Source organism: Cottoperca gobio, chromosome 7 (genome assembly GCF_900634415.1).
Source record: "Cottoperca gobio chromosome 7, fCotGob3.1, whole genome shotgun sequence".
Lineage (NCBI taxonomy): Eukaryota > Metazoa > Chordata > Actinopteri > Perciformes > Bovichtidae > Cottoperca > Cottoperca gobio.
Window position 1 is genome coordinate 17,266,411 of NC_041361.1, and position 18,893 is coordinate 17,285,303.

The 18,893-nt window shown below is 41.2% G+C and overlaps 2 protein-coding genes across 3 annotated transcripts; one reads left to right on the forward strand and one right to left on the reverse strand.

The window, feature by feature from the left end:
- Nucleotides 1-1,976: 1,976 nt before the first annotated feature.
- Nucleotides 1,977-7,083, reverse strand: ubiad1 (UbiA prenyltransferase domain containing 1). The gene is made up of 3 exons (XM_029436428.1): nucleotides 6,845-7,083; nucleotides 4,601-5,217; nucleotides 1,977-2,942 (listed from the first exon to the last, which is right to left on the reverse strand). Exons 2-3 carry the CDS (start codon nucleotides 5,157-5,159, stop codon nucleotides 2,455-2,457), a joined length of 1,047 nt encoding a protein of 348 aa, XP_029292288.1. The 5' UTR covers nucleotides 5,160-5,217; nucleotides 6,845-7,083; the 3' UTR covers nucleotides 1,977-2,454.
- Nucleotides 7,084-9,609: 2,526 nt separating this feature from the next.
- On the forward strand, nucleotides 9,610-18,086 carry mmp23ba (matrix metallopeptidase 23ba). Of its 2 annotated transcripts, XM_029434956.1 has the most exons (8): nucleotides 9,610-9,961; nucleotides 13,563-13,699; nucleotides 14,209-14,348; nucleotides 14,821-14,988; nucleotides 15,100-15,264; nucleotides 16,550-16,660; nucleotides 17,606-17,732; nucleotides 17,823-18,086. In XM_029434956.1, exons 1-8 carry the CDS (start codon nucleotides 9,827-9,829, stop codon nucleotides 17,995-17,997), a joined length of 1,158 nt encoding a protein of 385 aa, XP_029290816.1. In that variant the 5' UTR covers nucleotides 9,610-9,826; the 3' UTR covers nucleotides 17,998-18,086. The 2 variants fall into 2 exon arrangements, 1 of the variants encoding a protein (XP_029290816.1); XR_003832471.1 differs by lacking the exon at nucleotides 17,823-18,086 and having other exon boundaries at nucleotides 16,550-17,464.
- The last annotated feature ends 807 nt before the right edge of the window (nucleotides 18,087-18,893 follow it).

The window sequence follows — 18,893 nt, forward strand, 5'->3', positions numbered from 1 at the left end:
GGCAGGTTGCCACTGATAAAGTTTACGTCAGGATCATGAATCGTGGCTACGGCTGCTGCCCTGGTCCTGCTGGACACCGGGAAGCCTTTTTGACATTTTCCTGGATTCATCCAAACTTTCTCTTTTCAACACAACATCATTTCTGTCAAATGTTGTATTTGTACTATGTTGTTTATCCTGTACACACGACATCTATTGCACGTCTGTCCGTCCTGGTAGAGGGATCCCTCCTCAGTTGCTCTCCCTGAGGTTTCTTCCATTTTTCCCCCTTTAATTATGGGGTTTCTTTTAGGAAGTTTTTCCTTGTGCGATGTGTGGGTCTAAGGACAGAGGGTGTCGTATGCTGTACAGTCTCTAAAGCACACTGAGACAAATGTATAATTTGTGATATTGGGCTCTATAAATAAATTTGATTTGATTTGATTTGATTAACTTGAGAATTATCTTCTCATTTGGCAGCATTCTCAGAAAAAGATAACCATTGTCAACAATAACCACTGCATATTACCCCCCAACTTTGTTATGTGCAAATGTAAAAATCAAAGAAGAAAAAATATTACCTGTAACCTGTGCGTTTATAAAAACAGCAAAGAACATGTCACAATTCCCCAAATCATTACTGAGGTCTTTGTCCGGCTCCTGGTGGCCATTCAACACTCAGGCCTGATGTGTGTCCTTCTCTCTCTCATTTCCCATCACATTAAATGAACTCCAAGTGTTACATTAATGTCTGCAAGGAGTCACAGGGTTAAAGAACATCATAACTGTTCTTCATATTGTTCATAGCTGAATTTAGTTTCACAGTATGCTCATATTAATATGATATCTATATTGAAACACAAAGGCTGATGGTAACTTGTTTATTGGAATAGTAATGAAGTATTTACAATATTTACAACATGGGAGTGGCACTTTTTCATTTCCATTTCATCCAGATATCATGTCTTAGGGCTGTGGGTGGAAACAGACAACCCACACAGATGCAGTAATTATTAAAATGAAGCTTGAGGTGAGCCTCTCATTGAAACACTACTAAGTCTGAATGTACTCAAGCACTGTAACTAATGGGGAAATGTTTTTCCAAAAGCACTAAATGAGATGACACATGATGACATAAACAATAATATACTGTAGGATACAGGACAGTTAAACACAACAGGTTAAGAACAAATGAAAATGGTCTAGGGAAAGGTTGTGCCGCAGTTGTTATATATAGCCTAATAAAATGAATATAAATGTATAAAATAACTTGAACAGGAATCAGCGCGTTAAGGTTTCTGTACATGTTGGTTTAATGGTTGTCCAATACCGCCCCCTGCTGACAAATACCATGCTACACAAAACTAGGTTTCATTTCTAAATGTACACTTTTAAATGCAGATTGATTGAAACATAAATAAATGTATTGAAACTGGACAGGCAAATGTCACGGAGTGTACAAAAGAAATAACATATTCCTGTGGTGTCTAATGTGTGTCCCTTTGTCGATGAAAATGTTGAGTATAAGTTTATCTTATAGCATCGACACAAAGTAAATAACAATGTAGATTTTTGTGTAGTAACAGTCAAAGTGCATGGCCTGCAATGACCCAACTCTCTACCAACACAAGTGAATTCTCTGTGATGGAATATATGGTCTGCAAGTGTAGGTTACAGCTTGATGACTAAAACTAGGGACTATATTTGTGGTTCAAACACAATTATTTTCCACTTTGTTATTTAGAATCCATCTCACAGCCACATTTTGGGTGGAGGCGCTGCTTTATTTATTTATTTACTTTGTTCCATCTCAAACAAACATGTTAACTTTTTTTCTGCATTTAGAAAGGAATTACTGTAAAATAATCAGAAATCATTTGAAAACAAATATTTTCATTTAACCAATATTTCAAATCAAATTGCCCGCTTTGCATGTGATACTGTATTATGTTTGTTAAGGCTGGAAGAAAAACAATAACTTTGATCCAAAATGAATACATGGGAAATCAGCATCAGTGAGTTTTATTACAATCCAACAAAATACTATTTGGCTTTCCAAAGAAGAAGAAAAAACACAAGGAACATTTGACGCATATTAAAGCAGCAGTTGAGAAAATCAAAAATAATGGTTTATTGATGTCTTTAGGTATCAAAGTGTGTTATGTCTTGGAGAACAATAAATATGGCAACTTGAGGTTTATGGTTTGTCCTTAGATGATGCCAATGTTGCCTAGCTTTACAAAATGACGCCATTATTTTTACCAACACATTACAGCAGGCCTAACACTGAAAGAAATACATCCGATTATGCCTTCAGTGTCACAGAGGAGGACCTAAACTAAATCTCTGTTCAACATATAAATATGACAATAAATTAAAACCGGTGAAAGCCATCGGATAGCTTTGTACAAATACAAAGAGGTACATAAACTAGTCTGCATTAAATAAAAAAAATGAAATATCAAAGCTAATTAATCATAGTGACGGCAAGCTGCCAGGAGGTGCCAGGATTATCCCGAACACGTAGAAAAGTCCCATTAGGAGGTTGAGCTTGGCCGTCTTCTGGGGGATCTTGGCGTAGCATCGGCTGCGGAACTGCTTCTCCAGTGGGAAGGCCATGGGCAGCGTGAGCAGGGGCAACGCCATGCTGATGGTGTAACGGGTGGCGAGGATGCAGAAGAGCACGTAGGGGACGAAAAGAAGGAGGTTGTAGAGGACGTAGGACAGCGTGGGGCCGACGAGGATTGCCAGGGTGACGATGCCCGCCTGCTTGTCAGAGTCCATGTCTCTGGTGTTGTTGCTGTGGAGGATGGCTTCCGTGTTGAGGGCCAGCGGGATGGCGTACACCAGTGGCAGCACTGACAGGTAGCCCACCTGCACCGCATGGGAAAACATGACCGCTAGCGGGCCAAAGGTGATGAGGATTACCACGTCTCCCAGGGCCACGTACTTGAGGCCGATGCCTTTGGGAAACAGTAAACAGAAGCCAAATGTAACCTTTTGATTAGTGTTTGTAAACCAAGTGTCAGTAAATCCTGAATGTAAAGGTGTAACATCTGTTTTCACTGCTTCATTCATACTGTCTGGTTCCATATGTTCAAAGCAGGGCAGTCAAATGTAATGTTAACTTGTGTTATGCTGAACCTCACAGGCAACACACCATTGCAAATTAATATTAGCGAAAGAGACCTTGATTACTATGAGATGGTTTTTAGGTTTCTGATTAAGAGCTTCTAATTAAAAAGGAGTATTCAAGCCATTTAGTATTGCAATCCCACAAAGTTCAGGGACTCAAAAGACACTAAATATAAAAAAATTAAAAGAATGGCCAAAATCAATGCTGCCGAGACTGTGGTAATGCCACGGCGGTACACTTACTTGTAGTCCTTAAATAAGTAAAAACCTGGGATCCTACACGTCCCATAATTACTGGTGACATACAGTTATGAGGTACTTTTACTTTACTTATTATTTTATGCTAGTTTTTACTTCTACTCCACTACATCTGAGGGACATATTGTACTTTTTCCTGCAGCGTATCTTTGTTACTTTACAAATTCAGATTATTAATACAAACATTAACTAATAAACCATGATGTAATATAATATATATTATTTTAAAATGGTCCAATCTGCATGAGTACTTTTACTTTCGGTACTTATATTTTGATGCCAATACTTTTGTACTTTTATCTACACTGTGGTGTTACTATTTTTACTTTAGTTAAAGATCCGAGTACTTCTTCCAGCACTCCCCATAACACATCATATTTTCATTCCGCCTGGCAGTCTGTCAAACTCCACACCCCCAGGTTGTAACGCAGGGTTTGTTATATTTGTAATGTCAAAAAGAGATGACCCGGATTTATTTTCTCAGACTCGACGAAGCTGCTCCCGCGCCACAGGAGGCCCTGAAACTATGTTCACAGGATGAGGCGCACAAACCGCAACAAATAAAACTGAACTTTATGTGCATCAGTGACAGTAGAGTTCCCCTATAATGAAAATTATTTTAGGTGAAAACGCACCAAAACAATATTTGTCTGAATTGCAAAATGAGGCTACAAAAGAAAAGAGCATCCCATAAGTGAAACAAGCTATTTTCATAATAAGAATCTGCACACTTCTCCATTCATAGGTAGAGATACATCACTCGTTCAGAAATGCACTTCGCTTCATGAAGAAATGTAACGCATCAGTGACAGGTTTGAAAAATGCACGAACTGCCTTAAAAGGGAAAGTTCTCCCAACATACTGACTGTGGCACAGTTGGTAGGGTCGGGGATCAAACAGAAGGGGAACCGCTGATTCTAACAGCGTCTGCTAAATTTAAAGTAACACCATCTTCTGAATTACTTAATATTGACACATAAACCTAATTATTTGCATGGCTAAATAAGTGAGAATGTTATGTTTTGGGGGAACTCACTGACCATTCAACTGCAGAGTGTAAATGCTTCGTTCAATAAAATATGTCATTACTGCCCTTTGGTACCCACACATGGAAGTGATCACTGACAGGTAATATTTCATAAGATATGTTTGTGTGTTTCGTGAGCAGGGCTGCACATGATGAAGTTAGAAGCGAATTCCAAGATATTCAAGTTAATATTTTACTCACCTCCCGTGTATAAAAAAGAGCTGGACAGTCCCCCAAAGTAAATAAGGGCTAAATGCTCCAGTCTAAGAGTAGACAGGAAATAGAGCAGAGTGACACACATGCACCCCAAAGAATATAACAACGCTCCGAACATAACAACATCCTGCGGTGCCAAGATCTCATCCACAAGAGTCCTATCGTCACTCTTCTTGTGGTCAATCCCTTTGGAGAAGTCATAGTAGGTGTTTACGAGGTTGCCTGCCCCGTGGACGACGAGGACGGTAACCGCGCACACCATCAGGATGACCAAATCCACAGAGCCCTCCAGCTTGTACGCCAGGGCACTGCCGAGGGCCACCGGTGTGAGCGAGGCACTGAAGCTCCACGGCCTCAGAGCGAGCACATAGGCCGCACACTTGTGCCTCACGTCCGAAGCAACACGGGACATCCTCGACGTGTGGTCAGTGTCGGGAAGATGATCGAAGTTACTCAGACCAGTCTGCCATTGTTGGCCATTGTGACCATTTGATCCAGCCAGTACAAATGTCTCTGCCCTGCTTTGTTTCAGCTCTTTGCCCATTCCTCAGCGAGGGGTCTACAGCAGCAGCAACGTTCCCAAATGTCAGCGTCCGGTGTTCCTGTAGCAGGAAAAACATCAAATAAATGACAACACAGTTGACGGTGCAAAACACATCCTTGATAGATATTGTAAAAGTTCTCATAAAGTAGGGCCGAGTAACACCGTTAATATTTTGAGGACTAATGAAAATTGTAAATGGAAAAGTGTTACGTTGCTTACTTAATCTAAAAAATATATACATCTGATCTATATCAGAACACTTTGGACAATACTTTATATTTTAATTATTTAGTGAACACAGATGCATTGAGGAGATTGGCATAGTTTGTTCAATAGAAAATAGGGTAACATGATGTTTACATTTCCCACACTAACATAGCAATGAAAGTATTAAGAAGGCCAGCTCTGTCCTGGGGAGCCCACTGGACACTGTGGAGGTGGTGGGAGACAGGAGAATGACGGCCAAGCTGTCCTCTCTATTGGACAACATGTCCCCCCCCCCCCTCCAGGACACTTTGTCCGCACTGTGCAGCTCCTTCAGCGACAGGCTGCTTCACCCGCGGTGTCTCACGGAGAGATACAGGTCCTTTCTTCCTGCAGCGGTCAGACTGTACAATCACCACGGCCCCTGGTAGACCACCACCAAGAACAGACTATTCCACCACTGTGTGCAACTATCACTGCCATGTGTATTATTCACTTTTACAACTTTTATCAACGACTTTGTACTTATACTGCTGTTACTGTATTTTATTCTATTTAATTGTTCACTCGCCACTTTACTTTCTTGTTATTTTGCTGTAACAAGGTCAATTTCCCCGTCGTGGGACTAATAAAGGATTTCTGATTCTGATTACTTTGGCATTGATACAGAAACTTCAGGTTTCAGAGCAGCATTAACAGATTACATTTTCAAAGATACTGAGCCCTAAAAAAAATTGCCAGACCTCACACATATTCCACATTTTGGCAGTATAATGTGGCCTTAGAGAAATCTGAATCCAGTTTGTTGCCAAATAGGATAAGAAACATAAATATAGAATATACAAATATTTAAAACATCTGGTATTTAAAAATGTACAATGTAACAAATTAAAATGAAAGAGCGAGACAGGAAGGTATACAAATATAGTGTAGGAGATTTACACAGAATATCATATATTTTCATAAATTATTGGATTTTTTTTTTTTTAAACATAAATCAGACAATGTAAGACTTCAATGTCGGACGTTCATACACCCCATTAAACGTCCATTCAAAAGATTTTTACAAAGTACATACTTTTAAGTGTGAGTATTAATTGTATGAAATGTTGCTGCAGCAGCTGTTAATGAACAGATCCCAGTAGGCCCACTGGGTAGAGGGGGACTAGGCTAGCATAGTTGCAGCAATGTAAGGAACCGACTACCGTTACAGTATCGGTCCTGCTCCTAAAATGGGTGTTTTCAATGCTGGACTAACAGTGGCTAATTGTTTAGCGTGCCAATACACGTGGCGTTTTGTTGAATACCACCCCCATAAAAATGCTGGAGAAATCGCTATCTGAGGAAACCAACAGCCAACTGGATAAGGACACTGTACCCGGGAGGGTCAACAACCTCGGGGTGACTAACTACTGAGATTATGAGATTAACGCTAACATGTTAGCCACTGAGCTAACAGAGAGGAAATGTCTGACTCTTACCGGTTATGTCTTCAACATCCGACACAAACTGGGTTTCTTTGCACTTAAAAACATATTTCTGTGCCCGCTGAGCCCGGTAAGTGAGAGGCAGTTACATATCCTACGTATCAACTTCGAGGGTACTTGACTGGTTGGCAACCGTAAACCCTTCTGCACCTGACCATGGTGACGACGGGCGCCATTTCCTTCGCCCAAAGTGCAGCTTCACACAGAGTCCGAAGAAACCGATTCTCCTACAATGGTTCCGACTAGCATTTTATTCCTACAAGCATTTTGCCACAACACAAAAACAATCTAAAATATTCACTCATTTTACTGATACATCCTATGACACTATGCCTCTGACCTTTCAAATAAGGCAAAACAAATCTCAGAACTCATAATAAGATATTATATGGACTGGAAACCCTGTGTATGGAGGTATGGATGTGGGTGTGAAGGGAAGAAGAGTAACCCTAACCAATGTTGATGATACAGATTTTCACAAAATTCTAAACCTAAATGAACTACAATGGTTACTGTTCTTCTTCTCATCAAATATACAATATATTGGATGCATTCGACAATGTAAAAAAAAGATGTCAGTCTCCACAGATCATCGTTCATATGTTAAACTAGGCATTTTTTCCACCCAGCCAAGCTCTCTGTGAAGACAAGAAAAAAAGAAAAAAAATGTATAATAAAATCCTGAGGGCATATTAAACAGGACAAAATCCAAGTAGAGGAAATTCAGAGAGAGGTAAGAAAGTACAGTTTATCTACATATAACCTTTCATGAACAGAAACCTGTAACAGAATGAATGACAGCCAAAGTCAGGCCCAAGTTTATATAACCAAAGAGTGAATTATATTCTGGGCTTTCAGTGGGATGAAAAGTGGACCTGCAGTGTCTGTCTTTCTTTTAACTAAAGGAAACTGGCAGACAATGCTGATGAGAGGTGGATGAGTGCAGTTTAATGAAATAGGGACTTACACACACACACTTTCTAAACCTACAGATGTTTAAGAAGTAATACAGCTTTTTGGACACAACAATGTATTACACGTCCTTTTTTAAGCAAACAAGAAACCACTTCATTTCTCAGTCAAGGTTAGCTACTGGTTCACAAGTATATTTCTTTGCATGTGATCACAGATGAGTTACAATGTTGTGTTCACAGAGTTTAAACAAAAGCAGGCCTTCACTGGAAGCTAACGTGTAAAGCGATTTCTAAACAAAGACTGCAACAACCTTTTTTTGATGCTATAAATTAACTTGAATTTATTTTATAATTAAAACCTGTTAGTTATGTCTGCTAAGATTGATGGTGCTTTTGCCAACAGAATAGTGGACTTCACTGAAAGCAGAAGAAACAGTTTTCAATTCTTCAATGCTGACACTATTTCAATACACTGAAACATGTTAATGTCAGGGTCACATTAGGGCAACAAATCGCAGTTTATGATTCAGGGACCGGACTATCGGGTGGGATGTTGCCAGTTAACCATTTACACAGAAACTGCCAGTATGTGGGGAGAAAAGTCAGTTTTCAGTATTAGCTGCAAAACACGTAGACTGATGTCATACACTAAGAGATAGAGCTCTGTGGTATATCATTCTGACTGATTACATCTGCAAAGGTTTTACAACTGCCCATGTTCTTAATTGTTATTTAATGCCTTTATTATATTGTATTTAATACAAGTGTTGATATTTGCACATTATTTCATATTTATTGCTAAACATTTGTCAATGTTTCTCTACTGCTTTGGCAATAGAGGCATTTGAATTGGTTCAGAAAACGCTTTTTAAATATTCTGTAATTGGGAGCATGTTAATGAAATGAACTGGGAATTACTAAACTGAACCATACTTTGACCGTTCTGAGGCTGAAGGCTCCAAAATCATTAATTTTTAACTCAATCATCATTGTAATCCACATTCCACTTGTGCACTTTACTATATGTGCCAGAACTAGCCATGTAGAAGGCAGTGGCATGCACAAGGGGTGCAAAAGCACACCAAGACCAAGTTATCCATCCATGCAGCCCCTGGAGTCCCTTCAGCTAACTAACTTAACTTTGAATAGGTTATAAAATAAAGAGGTTGTGCATACTACAAGTGTTGCTGGAGTAAAAAACTCTCTTCAGACTCTTTCCTTTCTCCATGCACCTTTGAAGTATGAGTTGTGCCCGAAATCCCTTCTCCCCTTAATCAGCTTTGCAATGCCAATGCAAGCAAACTATATACTCACTGCTGCTCCTACAATGTTTACACTTGCAAGTCACAGTCAGAGCGACACAACTGGAAAACTTTACATAACTCGAAACAACAAACAAATGTAATCATTTACATTAGCGTTAAAAGGAAAATACAATGCAGCTGCACTTTTATTTAGTTTTAAACGTGTAATATTTCATGTGATTTCATGCTAAACTGGATTTCATTTGAAGTCCTGTGTTGTTTGGGTGTGTGACAGAACAATGTGAAACAGAGGAGAGTGCCCTGTTTTGTTTTCTATCCTGGACTGTGTCTGTGCAGACAGTGGGATAAGGAGAAGACTAAACTGCTTTTTTTCCCCCAGCAGCATTACACAGACCTCAGAAAATCATGTTCAAAATAAGCATCTGATTCTACTTTAACTGAGCTCCAGACAGTGGTTGCAACAAGTGGTTTGATGGGCAGAGCGCGTTTGGTTTTCATTAGATCGTCTCGACACTGACCCCCTGCCCCATCTACAGTAATATGAAACCAGTCCTCTGGCAGGCGCACTGTACGGAAGAGAGCCGAGCAGAGCTGCTGATGCAGTCTGCGCTGCTTCCACTACCCGCTCCGCAGGTTTAACTGCGCTGCCGCACACAGCAGCACCAGAAGCTACCCGCGTAACACAACGTGCAATGGCCAGGGAGTAGTGTTCACGGGCATAGATGGTAAACCTGTGTAGTCTTCGCTGAGGGATTATTTGTTTTTGGTTTTGTTCCTGGAGGTGTGATATCGCAGCCATGGTGTGCTGTCAGACTCCCAGAAGTTTACGCAGAAGCGACTGGGACTTCGCTCCTCTGCTGGCGGCCGCGCTGCTCAGCCTTCTGGTCGCAGGGATGCAACAAACCACAGCGTTTCCCTCCTGGAGGTTAGAGGTATGCTGTGAGTGACCACCTTTTGATAAGAAAGGTGACTGCAACTGTTAAGTCTGATATATTTTCTGGTTTCATATTAGTAAGTTAGTGGTGTCCTAAATCATTTTTTAAAAAACATCACCAAACCCCATTTAAAATGATTTGACTTGATATTTGCCCTGCTTTTTCTGTTAATCCACATACTAAGATTGCTGTGGCTTGAAATATTTTTATTATTATTAAAAGCCACTTTTCAATTCGGCATATACAGTATTACATGAAGAAGCACTTTTTTCACACAGTAACTAACTTTTATAATTAAATGATTCAACCCCTATTCCCTGTCTTGCACTTATACAGTAGTCCTGGTGAGTTTAAATTAAATTGAAATAAATATTTGGTGGATCCTTTACACCCCGAAATCACCAAAAATACATCAGGATTAATAATCTGCTTTATCATGTGTTATACAAGCCTACATTTGAAAGTCAGTAACATTAAATCCTAGTATGGTCTTCAGTAGATAACCACAGGTCAGAACTAGAATGAACAGTGTCAATGGTTTTCTTTAAAGTAGCCTAAGCATCATTCACGCTATTTTCTTTCACTTTTATCACATAATCATCACATGAAATCACTGTTATATGGGCATACACATCAGATTCAAATAATGTTGGTTTAAAATGGAGAAGTTAGATGAATGCCATAATTAGATTAGGCAATGGAATGGATCACTGTACAGTAATATTTTCAGTCAATTGGATAAATGTGTTGCTCCAGACTGACACCCACCCACTGTGATACAGAGCCTGAGGGATAGCTTTATGTCATTTCCTTTGCCACACACTCATTCTGTGTCAATCAAGAAGTCTGCTGTTGAGGATTACATAACTGCCTGCGATAAACTTCTTTAGGCTACCAGACTGAATGGCAGCATAAGAGTCTGAATTTCTCAGTAAGTGAATAAAGTTAGATCAGAATGCAGTCAAAGAGCATTTTTAATGTGTTTTCTTTTACGTATAGTGCATATAATATAATGCAGTATTTGCACGATTCATCTAGAAATGTATCAGAATATGCATAAATACACAAAGTATTTCTATATTAATATTATTTAACACTGTTTTATATCAATGTTGACAATGGACTTTGTGTACCTGCAATATATTCACAATTTACCTTTTCTGATTTATACAGAAAATAGCCTTTGTTGAATCTCTCTGAAACTAAGGATAACAATCATAATCCCTGTTTTAACGGTCTCTGAGGTTAAACTCTTCCAGACTCGCCTCGGGATCGTCTGGGATTCGTCCTCAGATGTTTTGCCCTCAGACTCAGCGCTCACCATTGGCTTCAAGGTTTAGTCTAGCACGTTTGTTTCGGCCGTCATGGTTTATGGTTCATCTCTATTTTGTGCCAAAGTGCGAGATTAGATTTGCAGTGAAAATAACAAGACACGACACAGAAAGAACTGCGCTGGCCTGACTACATTAAACACCTCATAAATCACAGAACACGAGACTCCAGTGTGTTAGCTGAGGTCAGGGAAGCAACTGTTGTATAAAACAATGACGAGTACGTATAATGCAATACAGAAACATTGTACTTAACATCAGAGCAAGAGAGGCCATCAAGTTCAACAGCAGTGTGGGACAGTCTGCCAGACTGCCTGACCCTGTTTTACTATTTTGGTAAGGACATGAAGGAAGTACTGCATCTATTTTTCTTGACTGGGTGAAGCAGGAACAGGAACCAGAGGACAGAGTGTAGAATACAAAGTGAAGGGAGTGTCTTTCATGTCTGCTTTCCATCTTTTCTTTTAAGTCGAAAACATGCACTGGAGGGCTACCGGTTGTGACCTGTTTTTAAAAAATGAATTAAAATAAAATAAAATAAATTCACATGAAAAAAGCAAAGATTCAAGAAAAGTCAAAAATACGTTTTTTTTACCCAGAGGTTGGGAACCACTGCATTAAATACCACTACAATGATTTATTAATAGTGTAATAATCATGGTGTGGTATGATTGTATACACAAGTGATACTCAACTTAAGGCCCGAGGGCCAGAAAGGGTGCAGAGTGGCCCGTCGACCAATTTCTAATTCACAATGAATGTAACAATGAATAAATGTATTCACAATGGCAATTCATATTTGTACTTTAAATGTAAATGTAAAAACATGTTGAGTATCCCTGGTACCCTGGTACACACCATTAGGTTGCTCGGTATACTTTCAATGAACTAGCTCTTATTACGGGAATTTACCAGTAAGCAACCTCTGGTGCTGAAAAATTGAGATATTCTCCTTAAACCCCGATGTTAAAATGTCCTGCTAATTTCCCCCTTCATGACAACTATACGGGGGGTGAATTTCTTATATAACCCACCCCTTAAAATTATATTAAGGCTTAAAGTTATGCATAATTAAGAGTGTGGCTGCTATGATTGATAGGTGGGTGCAATCACTAGTCGCTAGCTGTCGCTAGCTGTCGGCTAGGCTGCGTCACTGATCGGACACACTTAATGCTGCAAAAAGCCAGCTGTCATAGAGTGTAATGTGCCGAATTGGACAAATGGGGATAACAGCGCACACATTCTGTCAGTCTCAAAGCACTTTGCATATGGTTGTAGTGATGGCAGTAGTTGCGTAAAAAAAGAAAAAGAGAAGAAGCTTGAGAAGGCCTCTTCACACCTCCACACACCTGGCCAAACATTGTGTAAAGGGAGCGCGCTTGTTGGATTGTCTGCTTCAGATTCCAAAAGGAAGTTTATGGCGCTGTTAGACAAGAACTTAGTCTGAAGCATATTGAGGCCTTTACACTTCTACCTGCAACCTGTATGTTGTTGGCAGGCTCTCACATCTTACATCTGATTTACAGTATTCACGTTTGTGAATACGCTGACTGTCTTATGTAGCTTCAGCAATTTTTCAGTTTTAATGTAGGCATCCTTAAACCCTTCTTTGTCAGTTAGGACAGGAAGCCTTTCTGCTCTCAAGCACAAAATGGGCTTCTTGGGTCAGAATCACGGCCCAACTTCCAACTGTTGGAAAGTGGATTTATTACTTAAAACCATCTTCATAAAAAGTTATAGATGTTATCAACTGGTGCGATCACTATTACTGCAATATCGCAGCCAAGGCAAACCACAACTTAACTTCAGTCACAGAATATTTATGAAAGCACTAAAATGAAAAGCACCCATGAAGCTATAAAAATATCGTAGATTCCAGGTGTGAGGTTTGGAGTCGATGTTGCCCATCCCCAAAGGGACATCCGACACAACTTATCTGTGAAAAGGATCATACTTATGTTTGGAAAGCATTTTTACTGCTGACCACTTCCTGTTTCCATGAGATGGAATGCCCTCGCATGAAAATCTAATGTGTAACATTCAGATATAAGTCACTGAAATGAAAGCCACTTGTAACTGTCAAGATTACAAATGGAGTTCAATGCCTGCAGCTTCAAAAGTCAAAACCCCTTCTGGGAGCTTGTAATATCTCATTGAACTCTTTTAGAAGCCTAACAATGCTGATCCCACTAAGAGCTTCAGGTGCCTTCAGGTCCTAACTTCACTCCAGTGTGAGGTGATTATTTAAAGGTTTTTCTTTGTCCAAGGAAGAAGCTTACACCACTGTGTTGCTCATCGGGATCCGCAAAGAGGCTCGGTCACAAGTGCTTCACCTCTCCAGGAACAAGCGCTACACCCTCACCCCGGAGCAGCTCAAATGGGACCAGTTCAAGCTAACATACAAGTAATCTTTTGCAATTCTTCCTCTTCAACGCAACAGCAAAGTACAGTTGTAGAACATTGGAAATCAATGCCAAAGTAGTAGACATTAGTAAATAAAATCAGACTGTTGTTGGTGTGGGTCAGCAGCATCTTAATGGAACAATTTACACCCAATTGAAGAGCTTGTCAATATCTGTTCATCGCATGTTAATCAAGATGTCCATTGATAGGTTGTAGGACCCAAAAGTTACTTACAGATCTCTCTACTTGCATTTGTTAGATGGGAAAATAAAGGAGTATGTGGTGCACCCACACTGCAATTGCTTGTTTTTCTCTGGAGCAGTAAAAAGATGTTCACTATCTGATTTAGAAGTATCCACATCTAGCCGAGATATAAAAAATTATCAAGTAATGGAGCTGTACTTGCAGTGCTTGTGGGAATTCTGTCTAAACAGTAGCTATTGTGTTTTGGCAGATTCCTCCGCAGTAGAAGTCCAGTAATAACTACATAATGCTGTTGTTTCTGAGCAGGTTGCTCTCCTTCCCTACAAACTTGATAAATGCCAGCGACACGCGGAGAGGCATCGCCAAGGCTTTTGGCGTGTGGAGCGACGTCTCGCCGTTCAGCTTCAGAGAGGTGCCAGCTGACCAAGAGGCAGACATTAAGATCGGTGGGTACTCTGCATGTGGCTGCATCAATCCCCAACAGATGTTCCCTGGCTCAGAGCTCCAGACTTCTGCTTTGTCGTTACTGTTTTTCTCTCTGTGCTGTCATCGCAGAAATGTCCTCCAAACGTATTAAATCACACCACCGCGACTATATTACCAAACTTTTATTCAGCATGATTCATAATTCTAAATGAAAAAAAAGAAACAACTTCCAAACATGTCCGCCCATGGTGGAGCAGTCTAAATTATGCTTTATCTGTCCCTCTGGATGCAAACTCCAGGGCCCTGCATAAATTATCAATGTCAGTGAGAGGAATGGTTGTCATCCTGCGGGGTGACGGCTGAAGAAAAAGCTCTGTCTTTCGTAATTCATCATCTCCCTGCTGTTGTCTACACGGAGCATAAATAATGGAGTGAGGGCTTCCCTCCTCGGCTCTGAGGTATGTCTCTCTCTCTCTCTCTCTGTCTTGGCAGGCTTCTACCCCGTCAACCACACAGACTGTCTGCAGTCCTACCTGCACCATTGTTTTGACGGAATCACAGGAGAATTGGCTCATGCATTCTTCCCGCCAACTGGCGAGATCCACTTCGACGATCACGAATACTGGATTCTAGGAAACATGCGCTTTAGTTGGAAGAAAGGCATGTGTCTTCATCATGTTTGTTGAAACTGCTAATATTTAACCCATAAGGTGATGGACGCAGCAGACGCTGAGCTGAAAGAGAAAATTATCAACAGTGTCTATGTTGCAGGGGTTTGGCTGACGGATCTTGTCCATGTGGCAACTCATGAAATTGGCCACGTCCTGGGACTCATGCACTCACTCGACTCCAAAGCCATAATGCACCTGAATGCAACTCTGACAGGACGCAAGCTAATCACACAGGATGAGGTGTGGGGTTTGCACCGTCTCTACGGTACGTTCACAATCCTTCTTACTTTTCCACCAGATCCCAAATGGGAAAGCTCTTCTTTGGGACTTTGACAACTGTCAGTAAGTTGTAAGTCAAAGGCAAATGGATTTACTTGGTTTTGAAGACAAGACCAAGTAAATCCTCAAGACCTAAAGAAGCAAATCCACTTCTCATGCTGGGATCAGACTAATCTCTATAAAGAGATACATGCATATGAATGCAGAATCTGTAGGCCACAGGAATAGATTTGGTATCGGAGCGTTCTTGTTTCCGTTTGTAACCCAAGTAGTTTTTATCAATCGCGTTTGAGCGGGCTTTGGTTAAATGCAGGTAAACGGTCTGTGTGGAAAGCAAAAGAGGCGAAAAGGCATTGGCTGAAGTGCAATCCCAGAAGCCACCGGCTAACGTCTGATGACGATTCAAGCTTTTTATTAGCTAAAACATAAACTGTTCACAGAGTATAAACTATCAATCTGGTCCTGGACGTCTCAACTCAAACTCGGTTGGACTGTAAACATAATATGCGATACCCGAAATATTGGCCCATGCCCCCAGAGGCTTATCGTCGTCAGACCAATAGCCGATGGTTTTCCAGATTGAGATCAGACTACATAATAAGCCTTATGGTCGACTTGATAGACATGGGATGTCTGGAACGAAAAGAGTTGTCTGTCATAGCGAAAGACAACTGGCGCAGTATCTGAGAAGCCTAACAGCAGTTTGACCACTTCTTCAATGGATTCCATGACATTGGCGTTAAACGTTTAACATGCCAAAGCATGTTAGTACTACATGGCAGATGTTGTTTAGGCCGTCAGGTGGACCAGTGAAGTTGGTCTCTGGCACCACATTCCCGATCCGCTGCACGTCTGTGTCTCACAACGAAAGTTATGAAAGGCGGCAAGCTATGATTGTCTCTCGGTCAAGAATTCAAGAACTTAAGTGATGGCTTCATCATCTGATGCAGTGATCCTCTCCAATGGCAAAAATATTGTGTGGTCTGATCCCGGCATTAGAAGAATTACATCTAGAAGCACTTGAAGAACCAGCTGTACGAAACCTATATTCCATTTTTGGCCACAATCCAGCAGAATGTAGTCCGCATTGTTTGTCTTTGACCACTGACACTAAACGTGGCATTGATGGATGTTGTATAAACTACTCATGAGTCATCATTAGCATGTATTATGGTTAGTCATTTTCATTGGAACGAAAAGTAGATAGGAGATCCAAATACTTTTGCTGCTGACTTGTCTGATCCTCCTCCTCCTCCTCCCCTCTCCCCCAGGATGTTTGGACCGGTTATTTATCTGTCCGGCCTGGGCTCGGAAAGGCTATTGCGATAGCAAGCGCAAGCTGATGCAGAAGCACTGCCCCTCCAGCTGTGATTTCTGTTACGGTAAGACACAGCAGCAGAAAGCAGCAGCAGTCCACGGGGGAAAGAAAGACGTTTTCTCTCAACTGAGCAGCGCAAGGAGCTGCTGTGAATCGTTTGCCAATAGAGCAACGGGAGCCAACAGGTCCAGCCACGCAGAGCAGCGATGGGGGTTTTCAAGAATCTGATTTGAAGGGAGATTACACTTGCCACCGGAAGAGTTTGTGTTCGGTTCTGGAGGATACCAGCAACCCTAGGGAGGAAATGTTAGTTTTAGCCCCACACTGACAGAACAGAGCAGGTACCTGTCGGTTGCTGCCTCAACACCAAATATTGATAACACATCAGCAATCCGACAGCATAAGCCAGTTTAGTTGTATTGTTGGATGCACTGGTGCTCAGGCATCCTGTTGCACAACAGGAAATGGCTCCTTTAAACCATCACAGCACATAGATTGTTGTGGCTTTCTGAGATTTTTGTCAGCAACAAGGGACAGTGCGGGGAGAGGCAAGAGGATACGATTCCTGGCTCGCAGTAATCTGTTCCTCATTGTTGATTGGGAGACGTTGTACGGCTGTGGAAAATTCCTGAGTGACTCCAAACCGCTGGAATTTCAGACTGTGGCTTGAGGGTTAGAGACACACAAGGTCAATTTGGATTTTTGCGGCATTAACGAGAGCGACTGTTTTTTAAGCAGACTTTGAGTTGATCACAGGGCGGCCTGTTGCGTTTGTCAGAAACCAGATGGGAGAGATTATATTGATAAGACACCCGCGGCGCCGGCAGCGTGTCTGACGTGATAAGGTTTGCGTCACAACTTTTAAAAGGTAATCAGAGTTTCATCGAGGGAAAGTGGTAACCTCTCCAGACGGTGAAGTACACCAAGGTGTAGGATAATCTTTATTTTTGTAAACTTTGAGTCTCATTTGGGAGCATCATTTTAAATGTTTCTCTCCAATCCTCTTCAGAATTTCCTTTCCCCACTGTGGCTCCCACCCCGGCGGCCCCGAGGACCAAACACAAGCTGGTCGTCGAGGGCAAGAAGCTCACTTTTCGATGTGGGAAGAAAATAGCATCAAAGAAAGGCAAAGTACAGTGAGTAACTCTCTCTAATATGCTTTCAGTCCACCTCACCTACAGTATCATTTCACTGAGCAGTGTCTGAATGTCTGAATCCTGTTTCAGCTGGTACAAGGATGGGGAGCTGCTGGAGTTCTCTCACCCCAACTACATCTCCCTGAAAGATGACCACATTACTATAGTGGCCAACGCCATCAACGAAGGCACGTACACCTGCATTGTGAAGAAAAAAGACAAAGTTCTCACAAACTACTCATGGAGAGTGCGTGTGCGCTTCTGAAAGCCTCTGCACACACACGGTCACAAGGCAGACCTCATTCACTAGGGCACATATTTCTGTATTAAAAGAAAAACTGTATCTTCCACATACAACTGTCTATCGTCATTGTGTAAATGCGTTTTAAATGTTCCGTGACAAGTAGAGTTCTAGTGAAAACACCACCTGACTGACTGAGAAAGATGTTCATGACAGACGTTGTGGTTTCCATTTTATTTGGTGATGAAAGATCCTTGCAGCGCTCCTCAGCTGTTAGGGAAAATAATGTCTGCTCTGGGTTCATCAAGCTGGGATTTCTTCAAAGCTCTTGCTGCTAAGGCAGTAATGGGCCACGGCCACCCAAGTGATCTTGGGGGGGCCCCCAGCAAAATTGGAAGGAAATTAGATATAACTTTAGTCTAATTAAAAAGATATTAGCCAAGTTGGAGAATGTATAGGTGAGTCTTCTCATCCACAGTGAAAAATAAAATCAAAACAAGTTGTCCAAAGAACGTTTCAGGTCCTGAATGTCTTTGTTTAAAGGCTTGAAAGTCACAGAAGCCCTTTCTTAGATGCATGCCATTTGAGTAGTTTACGCACCGACCAAAGTAAACTACTAAAGCCAGAATAAGCAATGTTGTCTACAGCCTTTGGAACTATTTGGACCTTTAACCACATATGGAACACCTCAGACGTCTAGCTTACTTTACTAGCCTCACAGTGAAGCCAGCAGCCTGCCTCCAGAGACGGAGCAGCTCTCCTTCCAAGCTTATTCAACACATCAGGTGTAATAATCTGCATAGGGGCTCCGGTGGGGGCAGGGGATAGATAAAACTGATTAATGAACATTTCCATTTAGAGCCGGCTCTAGATGTCCCAAGACGAAGGTTTTTTTTTCTGTGAAAGCAGCGAGCGGTCCT

Excerpts from the sequence above, each read along its gene's own strand:
- ubiad1 (XM_029436428.1), bottom strand. The coding sequence starts at position 5,159 with ATGGGCAAAGAGCTGAAACAAAGCAGGGCAGAGACATTTGTACTGGCT. Across the intron at positions 2,943-4,600 it reads CTCTTTTTTATACACGGGAG|GCATCGGCCTCAAGTACGTG; the intron begins GTGAGTAAAATA and ends TGTTTCCCAAAG.
- mmp23ba (XM_029434956.1), top strand. The coding sequence starts at position 9,827 with ATGGTGTGCTGTCAGACTCCCAGAAGTTTACGCAGAAGCGACTGGGAC. Across the intron at positions 14,989-15,099 it reads GCGCTTTAGTTGGAAGAAAG|GGGTTTGGCTGACGGATCTT; the intron begins GCATGTGTCTTC and ends TCTATGTTGCAG. Across the intron at positions 15,265-16,549 it reads GGGTTTGCACCGTCTCTACG|GATGTTTGGACCGGTTATTT; the intron begins GTACGTTCACAA and ends CCTCTCCCCCAG.